General features: G+C 37.6%; 1 protein-coding gene across 3 annotated transcripts in view; it reads left to right on the top strand.

Annotated features, from left to right (window-relative positions):
• LOC150102479 (uncharacterized) overlaps nucleotides 1-12,179 on the top strand; it is a 547,971-nt gene that overhangs the window by 390,685 nt on the left and 145,107 nt on the right. For all 3 annotated transcript variants that reach the window (XM_090399126.1, XM_090399124.1, XM_090399125.1), the window contains one exon: nucleotides 4,046-4,204. In XM_090399126.1, the coding sequence (XP_090255252.1) occupies nucleotides 4,046-4,204 (159 nt within the window). The remainder of the gene's footprint in view (nucleotides 1-4,045; nucleotides 4,205-12,179) is intronic.

The raw sequence follows: 12,179 nt of genomic DNA, 5'->3' as shown, positions 1-12,179 counted from the left end.
TGTACTGAAAAATATAAAGTAGTATGAGTTGATGTTACTTTTATGAAGTAATATCAACTGATGTTACTTCATAAAATTAACATCAGTAGTGGATCTGAGATGAAGACACTGTTCCTTAGAAAATATTGCTTTTACAGTTTAGAAAATAGACTCATTATATTTTAATATATAGAACAACTACAAACTTACTACTTCATATAGACTGCTGGGAGCATAATTCAGTTTCGATGGTTTTGTGAGGTTTAGACAGAATTAAACTTAGAATCTCTTCTTCTTCTGCAGCTTCTCCCACTTAAGTGGGGTCACTGTTTATTATGAGTCTCCTCCACACCTTCCTGTCTTGGGCTGTCACCACATCCAAGTTCTTCATCTTCAAGTCCTCTTCTACCAGCTCCCTCCATCTCTTCTTTGGCCGCCCACGCTTCCGCCTTCCTTGCACATCCATCTGCATGACCCTTCTTCCCACATATTCGTCCTCCCTCCTCATCACATGACCAAACCATCTCAACCTTGCCTCCTGTATTTTCGCTCCTAAGTTCGTAACTTTCACTGTTCCCCTGACATAGTCATTCCTCAGATGATCCTTTCTGGTCACACCGCACATCCACCTAAGCATTCTCATCTCTGCTACTTCCATCCTGCTAATGTTATTTTTCCTCAGGGCCACAGTTTCTATAGCATATGTCATAGCTGGCCTCACTACTGTCCTATAAATTTTGCCTTTCAGATTGATCGGCACCCTCTTATCACATAACACTCCAGCCATCTCCCTCCAGTTCCTCCAACCTGCTTGTTTCCTGCATCCCACTTCCTTCTCACCTCCTCCATCTTCTTCCACTGTCGAACCTAAGTATCTAAAGTCTCTCACCTTCCTGATGACATTTCCTTCCAGCTCCAGGTCTGTCTCCTGGCCACCGCCCACTGCGCAACACATATACTCTGTCTTACTTCTGCTCAGTCTCATACCTCTCTCTTCCAGTACTTTTCTCCATCTTTCCAGTTTAGTTTCCGCTTCTTCTCTTGAATCTACACACAGCAAGATGTCATCTGCATACAACATTGTCCAAGGTGCATCTTCTCTCACCTCCTCTGTTACCACCTCCATCACAATATTAAACAGAAACGGACTTAATGCTGACCCTTGATGCAAGCCAACTGTTACTTGAAAACTTTCTGTCTGTCCCAAACAGGTCCGAACACTTGTCTTCACATTTCTGTACATTTCCTGCACCAACCTGACATATTTCTCCGGCACCTTCTTCTCCCTCAGACACCTCCAGACTTCTTGCCTTGGCACTCTATCGTATGCTTTCTCCAGATCAATAAATACCAGATGTAGCTCCCTTTGTTTCTCTCGATATTTTTCCATCATCTGTCGTAACCCAAAGATAGCATCTGTTGTTGATCTACCAGGCATGAAGCCAAATTGTTCCTTTGCAATCTCCACCTCCTCCCTCAATCTACCATCAAGAACCCTTTCTAGGATCTTCAATGTGTGGGACATCAACTTTATTCCTCTGTAATTTTTACAGTCTTGTGCATCCCCTTTACCCTTGTAAATGGGAACAAGAGTACTCTCCCTCCATTCCTCGGGTATATTTTCCTGTTGGCAAACTTTCATGAACAGGTCCCACAGCAGGTCAATTCCCTCTTCCCCCAGTGCCTTCCATGCCTCCACTGGAATTCTGTCGGGGCCCACCGCTTTTCCATTCCTCATCCTCTTCATGGCCTCCGTCACTTCCATTCTACTGATGTTCTGCACCATCCCCTCAGAAGGCTGCCCATCTCCTCTGTGAGTCCTTGCATTTTCCTCATTCAGAAGTCCCTCAAAGTATATTTTCCATCTGTTTCTTATGTCCACTTCCCTCCATAATACTCTTCCTTCAGCATCTTTGATCTGCCTCACATGTAAGATGTCCTTAGCTGCTTTATTTCTACATTTCGCTAGTTGGTAAATTTTTCTCTGTCCTTCCTTTGTTTCTAATTGATTATACAGATCTTGATATGCCATGGCCTTCGCCTGTGCCACAACTCTCTTGGCTTCTTGCTTTCTCTCTTTGTACACCTCTCTGTCCTCTTCCACTCTTGACTCATCCCACTTCTGCTTTGCCTTCCTCTTAGCTGTCACTGCCACTTGTACATTATTATTCCACCACCAGCCCTCCTTCTGCTCTCTAATCTTTCCAGATGTCTCACCAAGCACCTCGATTGCACAGCTCAGGATTACTTTTGAATTATGTTTCCACCAATCTTGTACACTTTCCAGTCCATCCGAAATCCTCTCTAACACTCTCTCCCTAAAATGATTCCTCACACTCTCTTCTTTTAAGCGAAACCACTTAATTGTCTTCATCCCATGGCAACCAGAAGTGCTTATCTTCGATCTTAATTTAAAGTCTGTGCACAGCAGTCGGTGTTGTTGTGCTACTTGATCTGTTGGAATTACCTTACAATTTGTCACAACCTTAAGATGTTTTCTTCTAGTCAAAATGTAGTCAATTTGTGAGCTGTTGTTACCACTTCTAAATGTTATCAAATGTTCTTCCCTCTTGAAGAAAAACGAGTTCACAATTGCCAGATCAAACGCTACTGCAAAGTCCACAACCCTCTCTCCTTCCTGGTTCATCATTCCCACTCCATGGCCACCATGCACCCTTTCACAGTCTCTATTCTGTCTTCCTATGTGCCCGTTCAAGTCTCCTCCGACAATCACCATCTCATTTTCTTCCAATTCCCTCATTTCTTCATCTAACACGTTCCAGAACTCATCTTTTTCCTCTGCTGTACAACCAACTTGCGGGGCATATACACATAATACGACCACTCGCTCTTCTCCAAGACCCAATTTCATTCGCATGATCCTGTCATTCCTTCTACCCACGTCCAGTACTTCACCCTTCATTCTGCCACACACCACAATTCCTACACCATTTCTTCCCTCGTTATTCGCTCCAGAGTAGAACAATTTATATCCATCTCCCAATTCCTTTGCCTTTCCCCCTTTCCACCTTATCTCCTGCACACATAAAATGTCCAACTTCCTCTTCCTCATCATGTCTGCCACCTCTCTTCCCCTTCCAGTCATGCTTCCAACATTCAGTGTTCCCACTCGCAACATCCTCTCCACCTGCTGGGCTCGCTTCTTTAACCGCACCCGCCCTTGATGCGGTAGCCTTTGTCCACTTCTCACAGCTGTAGGGCGATGTGGCTGCGCGTCGCTTAAGGGGTACGCCCTAGCCCTTATATCATTTTCTCTTCGACTCATAATCATAGTTTGAGTTGGCACTGAAGTTTTACGACCGGATGCCCTTCCTGACATCAACCCTCGCATTTATCCGGGCTTGGGACCGGCACCTATTGAGGCTAGCTTGCCTCCTTCGGTGGCTGCATAAGACGAAATGACTTAGCAAGATAGGAAAGACTCACCCCTAGCCCTCGAATACTCTAATAGCATCAGGGGGAAGGAGCAAGGAGAGGAGAAAGAAGCAAAGAAAGAAGAGGAGGGACCAGTCTACAGAATAATATAACAGATATATATTACATGAAGTAAGGCATGGTCCAGCATCAGGTACCTCGGGTTTGCCATGCCCGTACTCACTAAAGTGAGCCCTTGAGGAAGAATTAAACTTAGAATACATGTGTTTATTGAAACGAATATTCTCTTCTATTTCAGAAATGCACTATCATGCTGATCCTGTTCCATGGATTAAAGGTTATCCATTCCATTGCTGTTCTTCATGCCACTTCATTATCCTTTTGAATTGTTTCTTGTTTAGTGATTATACTCATAATAGTTTCTGCTTTCTCCCAATTAGTGAAAGAGAATGGTTAAATTGAAGGATAAAAATAACATTGTAGTCTACAAAAATTTATTGGCGGTACTGCATTGTCATCTACTCTCCATATTCATTTACAATATTAGTTTTTCTTGTAGTAAATTGTATATCTCATTCACTCCATTCAGATGTTGATTATATTTTTATACTGAAATTTTCATTTTAGAATTTGAATTTACATTTTTTTTTTTAAATTACCTTCATGCTAGAGTATAAAAGGCCATTCAACTGGAAACCAGAGAAATGAACCAGCACATGAAACTGTTTTGCCTCAGCGTGCCTTGATCTCATCAGTTGGTGATAGTGACCAAGCCTTTGCTCATACAGATCAGAGTTCAGTATCTGATCAAGTTTGGGATGGTTACCAGGTAAATTCTGAAATATAAATAATTTTTAAAAAAATAAGAATTTATTTTTATTTAATAATACTCTAGATATTGAGATATTGATACTTGTTCATAATATACAGTATATTCCTGTTTTTGAGGAACTCTGTAATTAAGCATTAGCTTTATATATATATATATATATATATATATATATAGAATTTTTGATTCTGTTTATTTATCAAACATTCAAATGTCCTTTATTGAAATATTAGTAAATTCCTAGGTAGTCTTGCATAGTGATTTAGGATATATCTGTTTAGAGTAGTATAGAGAATTACAGTCACACACATAACAATATCAACATTATTATCATTATTTCAGACTTCCATGGAGTCACTCATAATGGAAAGTCCCTCTGTTGTACACACAGCTCATCATGCCATGCCTTAAATACATTTACATTCTCAGCAGACCTGCACTCTCAATCAATGCATTCCAATCATTCATCACTCTCCATGCAAAAAAAACTGCTTCACTTATTTGCTCACAGACCCTATCCCCCCCCCCTTCCAAATCACCTACCAATCTATGAAAAACTGATTCACCATTAATCTGATAAGAACTCCTTACCAACTTATATGATTCATATCTTATCGTATAAGTAACTTCACCTTTTCCATACAATCTTTGTCTAAGGCATGTCAAGTAAGTCCACTTTTTGATTGTCCATATCGAATATATTTTTTATGTTCTTTTTTACTATGGTGGTCTGTCCTGTCTGTCCAGAGTACTAGATTCCACATTGATAGGGGGATACCATAGACACCTGAGAAGGAGAGAGGATCCCAGCAGTCCTTAATTTGTCTAAGGAAAGTGGGGACTTTGTCTAAAGGTTTGTATACTGTTCTGATTTTGCATTGTTTCAAGAAAGAGCGCAGTTTATCTGTTGTTCCTTTAGTGTAGGAAAGGGATGTGGTGTATTTATAGTCTGGGGATGGTTGTCCTTTTTAAGAAATTTGTTGAGTGCTTTTTGTTGCAGCCATTCTATTATGCTAGATGTAATGCAGGTCCTGAGGATGAAATTCATTCTACTCTGGAAGCTCAAGTTTTTGAGAAGGGTGGTGATGTGAAGTGGCATGTAAGTATCTGCCTGCATGGACTTCTGATATAAAATGATAGGGACCCATCTGGTTACCTAGCAGCTAAAGTATCCAAGAGGGCCAGAGTTTCTTCTTTTTCATTTTCTGTAGTAAAACTAATTTGGAGATGGATATTATTGTAAAAAGTTGGAGAGAGAGCCTATAGGCCATGTTGAAAAGACATGTTTAATATACTTCAGCCATACTTTGGGTTTGAGAGGGAGCTGAATTAAGTGCCAATGTTTCAAAGGATTCCATGTATAAGATGGCGATTGGGATGAAAGTGGGGAGCCCATTGCTATGTCTTCAATATGTTTAAAGAGCTGGTTATTAGAGCTGAAATACCTCAATTTAAGTCAGTGCTTAAAGAGTATGCAAATGTAGGGGTGGGGGAATATTTTGTAAAGAAGCATTAGTGTATTGTTCACTGGAACATTAGTGAAAAGGGACAATGCATCAAAGCTCACTAAGCAATAATTTTTCTCTAATTGAAGGTTCTGTACTGTATAATAGTTTTAAAGTGTATGGAATTTTTTATGTAAGCATATCTTGTTAATATGTTTGTCGAGTTCAAATGCCAAATGTTTGGTAAGTTTATTGCTAGAACAATTTTTGACATTAATGATGGGGTGTAGCAGCTCTCCTGATTTTTGCACCTTAGGTAACCCATTATAGTCTTTCTCAATCTAAAAAAGTGGACTTGCTCAACATGCCTTGGACAAAGACCATTTGATTAAATGGAAAAAAGGTGAGGTTATTACACACGTTGTGGTTTAAATCACAGTGATCATTCCTAGAAATGGTTCGTGTTACAGAACCCAGTGAACTGTAATAGAAATGGTTTAACTACATAAATTTTGGAGCACTGTCCTACCTATCTGTCCACCATCATTAATCACTGAAAATCAACACCAAGAACACCACATATCATCTTCTATACATGTGACTGTCCTTGTGCTTTAGCTCCTTTTAATTTTCACCCTATGCTGATTGTGTGTATTTAGTATGCCTCTGTAAATGTCATTAAAATAAGCACCTTCACGATCTTCAGCTCTTTCCCAATGAAATACAAGTTTGTAAATTCTGCTTTTATAAAACGTTTTATCTTTAGAAGCAATAAACCTAGCAACCGCTGCTTCCATCTCTGTTTTATTGCAGAACTGTCTATTTCACATGTGATTGTAACAGCAAAAAAAAAAAAAAAAAAAGGTTATATCACTTGGAGAAATGTCAGGAAAATATGGAGAATGAGGGAGTTTCTCCCATCGTAAAGCACAAATTTTCTCACTGGTAAGTTTTGCAGTATGAGGTTTTGCATTGTCCTATAAGAATAGCACTTTCTTCCAATTAACTAGTTCTGGCTGTTTCTGAAGTAACTCGTCATGCACATGCTCGAGTTTGTATCAAGTAGATATCAGTCATAATTGTTTGGCCTGCAGCAAGAAACTCGTAGTGGACGATACCGGCTCCAGTCTTTAAACATAATTTTCTGGGGATGAAGAGGTGCTTGAAGTGTGTGGTACTGGATCATTTAGTGACAACCAATGATAAGTTTGCTTCCTGTTAGAGTACAAGATCCATTTTTCATCACAAGTGAGCAAGTAATCCAAAAACGGCTCATATTTATGACATGAATAAAGTGAAGAACTTTGAAATTTATTGTCATCTGATAATGCATGTGGGACCCATTTGCTTAGATTCCATGATTTACCCAGTTGATGCAAGTGTAAACGAATTGTTTCACCACTCATTTTAAACATTTGTAAAAGTTATTGACATGTTAATGTGGAATTATTTTCAACAGCAGCATGTAATTCTTCATTATCAATAACGGAGGGACTTCTTGAATGTTATTGCATCTTCAAGTGATTCATCACCAGAAACAAATTTTTTAAACCATTTCTGTGCAGTATGTTCTGCTACCACATCTTTTCCAAATGTCAACATATCTTGCATCGCACGTCTGTGAAACCTTCAAATTGAGTTTAAATTCATAAGGCAAACAAGCCCAAATTACACCAGGTTCAACTGACATTTTAAAAGGGTTCAAAGTTACAGACAAGAGTACACACCAAGTTAGAGTGTACTGATTGACTGATGCACATTTGTGGCTTATGAAGGCACATAAATTCTGCTCTGCAAACCACTACAAAATAAAAAGAGTCATTTCCGCGAACTCTACCGAAAACCACATGAACTTAACCAGATATTTAGTTTATTTAATAAATTGTCCATTTCATTCCTGTTTCTATGTAGTTTTGTTCCAGAAATGTTAACATGAATCATTACAAATATGGAAATCTGAATATGAAAATACTAATCAAGGCCTCATGCAGTGGAACCAGAATCTTCTTACTTCTAAAAGTCTGTATCCTCTGCATCATTGCCAGAAGGTGTCCTCTAAATTTTAGATCCCTATCCACCATCATCCCCAGATCTCTCATCTCATCCACCTCTTCCAATATTATCCCAACCAAATGTATACTCTATATCCTATCTGTGTTTTCTGAATTTTAAAACCCTGCACTGAACTGGTAACCCCATTCCCAATCACTCAGTCTGTTCAAGTCTTCTTATACTTATGAAGTCACATCTGCTCTGCTCCTGACAGTTCTTTCCAACTTTGCATCATTTGCAAACGACTGAATATCCTCATTTAAACCTTCCCCAATATCATTAATATACAGCTTAAATAGCAATGGTCATGAAACAGACCTTTGAGGTACACTGCTAGTGAATTTTATTTTCTAGGATATTGCTTTCCTGTGTACAATTTGCAGATACCTATCAGACAGCCAATTTTTTATCCATTTCACTAATCTAATATCCAACCCTATCTGTTCTGTTTAAGTATCATGCGACAATCTGTCAAAAGTCTTAACCCATTTGTACCATGGGTGGGCTAAGGATTTTTTATCAATATATATACAGTAGAATCCACTTATTGTGATTGCAGATAATGTTATCGGCTGTTGTTATCAAAATTAGTCAGTCCCAAAACACACCATTTAAAATGAATTAAAAATAATCCACTTATTTCAAAGTTCCAGTTATTGTTATCAAAATCCTCGAATGTTTAGCCTTTTGCATCTCAGAATTTTAAGAAATAAGGGTTAATCAAGAGAAAATTTGACAAAGAACATTTGTCATAATCTGACTTTCTTGCTAATCTTCCTTTAATTCCTAGGCAAATGCAGGTGGGTAATCTTAATCTTCCGTAAATCTTAAATCTTCCAGGTAAATGCAGCGGGTATAAATACAGTCAGATTGTGATTTTTCGAGTTTATTTTCATGCTCTCTTTCAGTAAGTGAATTTGACTTGAAGTGCTCATTAAAACAGCCTTTGGCATTATGGCAGAAGCAAGTAAAAGAACATAAAAATTAATCTTTTCAAGAAAAGCAAAGAATTTTGAGTGCTATGATAAGTTCCCGCAAAATGAGTCAGCAGTGTTACGGCTGTACATTTAAAAATTTCACAACCACTCTTGTATAAGATCTTAAAAAACATCAGCCATTGAAACTTCAGCTCTTACTAATGTGAACATGGATCGGAAAAGAGCCTGATCTGGTAAGGATACTCAAGTTGAATCAGCATTAAAAATTTGGTTTAGTAATGTTCGTGAAAAGAATGCTTCAATTAATGGGCCTTTGATGCGTCAAAAAGCAAAACTTGCAAAAACAATGGGCAAAGAAAATTTCACCGCAACTGATGGATGGTTTAACAGGTGGAAAAAAGCGAGAGAATATTGTCTACAAGCTTATACATGATGAAGAAAAAAGTGCTGATTTTTTATCAGCTGATGCATGGATTAAGACCGAGTGGCCAACAATTATTGCTGAATATTCTTCTGAGGATATTTATAATGTAGATGAAACAGGACTCTATTTTCATGCAATGTCGGAACATACTTATTTGTTTAAAAATGAAAGTACTGTACTAAAGGATTTAAATCTTAAAAAGAGCAAGTGACAGTTCTTTGTTATGCTAATACGAAAGGTGAGAAACGAGAGCTCCTAGTGATTGGAAAAAGTAAAAATTGTCGCTGTTTTAAAGGTGTCAAAAGTTTGCCTTTTAACTACTGTTCTAGTGCAAATGCTTGGATGACTAATGACATTTTCAGCAATTGGTTAGTTAAGTGTGGGATCTTAAATAAAAGAACATCAAAGTAATTTTCTTGCCTTCAAACACTACATCGTTAATTCAACTATGTGACCAAGGCATCATACGAGCTTTTAAAGCTTATTATCGCAGGGAAGTTCATGCAAGAATTATAGCTGAACTTGATTATATAAAAGACCAATATGATGCAAGTGCAATTGCAAAAAAAGATTTCCCTTCTTGATGCATTGCATTTGGTAGCAATGTCATTGAAGCAAGTCTCAGAGAAGACTATTAGAAACTGCTTCCAAAAAGGAATATCTTTTTGTGTTAATTGCTATGTTTCACATCCATATGTTGTTATAGGTCTCATAATTGTTTTATAAAGTTTTAATTTAGAATTATGATTAAGAATCTTAGTACTCATTAACTTTTTATAAACACAATAATACTTATTTCCAGCCATGATTCTTCTATTAATTTCATCGGATATATTATTGTTGGTTGTTATTAAAACCTAAATATATAAAACTATCTACAACTTCAAATCTGTATTCACCTATATTATATCTTGTAATATTTTTATTTATTGTCTTTCCACATTGCACATATTTGGTCTTCTATTCGTATAATTTGTAACCCAACTAATTTAGTGTTTCTATTAAGCTCTTCAAATTTCTCTTCCAAATCTTTTCTCCTATGACTTATTATTGCTATATCGTCTGCATATGCATCATCAAATTCCTGACATGTACCCTCAAGGGATGTACAGGGTATGATAGTACTACATGAAAAATTTACATCATTACTAACTTCCTATCTACAATTTTCCTCCAAATCAGCCTGTTACTTGTCAAGACTCCAACATTATCAGATCTTATATTTCTATCGTCTAAGGCACATTGTATCGTATCAATCCACCTATATCTTGGTCTTCCTCTGGGTCGTTTTCCTGCCAATCTGGCAGAGAACACTTGTTTTGCTAATCTTTCCTCGCCCATTCTGTTTGAGTGACCATACCACCTTAGATTAGCTCTGCGAATGCATTCCTGGATGACGACAATGTCAAGTTCTTTCCTAATATCTTCGTTTTTAATATGATATTGCCATTGATGCCATCTGTTCACGACTCTAATCTTTCTCAGGACTTTCAAATCTGCGGTCTCTAGTCTTTGGTCAAGTGTTTTACTTCTGACCCTCAGATCTCAGCTCTCAGATCCATAAGTTAAAACTGGTTTGAACACTGTCTTGTCTACAGCTAATTTAGTGTTCCGACTAATTTCTCTCTTATTCCATATGAATTTATTTAATTGACTTCCTACCATACCAGCTTTGTTGATTCTGTTGTCTATTTCCTTATTTAATTTACCATCTTCACTAAAAATCATGCCTAAGAAGCTGAAATGTCTTACTTGTCCCACAGGTTCCCCGTTCACAACAGAGTTGCCATTTTCAACATATCTTCATACCATATCTATTACAACAGTTATTCAATTTAGTCAGGGAATCTTGCAAACTTGTAGCGGATTTATTCAGAAGTATAACATCGTCTGCATAAAGCAAAGAGCTGACATTAACATCTCCAATTCTGATATCATGTTTAATACTACTTTCCTTCTTAATGTGATATCCATATAGATAATGAATAACAGAGAATAATGTACATCCTTGTCTCACACCAGATTTAACATTAAACCATCTTCCTGTACATCCTTCAATTCTAACTGCCGACTTACAACTAAAATACAGACTAAATATTGCTTGATATAATGCCCCATTGACACCATATAACTGTAGTTTATTGACTAGTTTTTCTCTTGGCACCTTGTCGTATGCCTTTTCCAGATTGACAGAACTTAAATACAGATCTTTGTTATATTCCCATGCTTTCTCGACTGTTTGTCGTGAAGTGAAGATCTGATCCTGACAGCCTCTATTTGGTCTGAATCCAGCTTGTTCTTCACCAAGCTTTTCTTCCACAATTCTTCTCAACCATTTCTCAAGCATACTTGCATAAATCTTGCCAGAAACACTCAGTAGGGAAATACTTCTGCAATTCTCACATTGTTTTATTTCCCTTTTTATATATGGGTACTATGAGAGCTCTACTCCAATCATCGGGAATTCTTCCCTCTATCCACGCCTTTTACTATGCAGTGCAGCCACTGTAGGACTTTTATACCACCATACTTCAGCTTTCTGGTCGAATATCATCTACTCCTGCTGCCTTTCCGCATTTTAAGCCTTTGATGGCTTTTTCTACTTCAAGTTTGGATATGTATTCCTGACTGTATGCCTGTTGAGTGTTTTTTACCACTGTGTTATCACTGCTTGTTTCATTTAGCAATTTTTCGAAGTAATTACTCCATACTTCAAGGATATCTTTTTCTCCTGTTTTCATATCCCCTTTATCATCTCTAACTCCTTTTACAGCACTCTTTCCTCCATTTCTAAGCGTCTTCAACAACCTCCAGAATATCTTACCACCTTCTTGATATTTATTTTCTATGTTCTTGCCAAAGTCTTCCCATGACTTTTGTTTAGCTAGTTTTACACACTGTTTAGCTTTCTTACATTTGGCTCTGTATTCTGTAAGAGTAAAAGCTGACTTATTTGACAGAAACTTTTGATATGCTTTCTTCTTTTCCTTCACTGCCTCTTTAACTTCCTGTGTCCACCAGGGAGTTCTGATTTTTTTTTTATCCTTGCAGACAACCTCACCACATGCCTCTCTGGCAGAATCAATCAATGTTTACTTCAGAGTTTGCCACTGAAT

Source organism: Typopeltis vanoorti, chromosome 10 (assembly GCF_054136105.1).
Source record: "Typopeltis vanoorti isolate ZY-2024b chromosome 10, IOZ_Tvanoo_1.0, whole genome shotgun sequence".
Lineage (NCBI taxonomy): Eukaryota > Metazoa > Arthropoda > Arachnida > Uropygi > Thelyphonidae > Typopeltis > Typopeltis vanoorti.
This window is presented reverse-complemented; position numbering and strand designations above follow the sequence as displayed.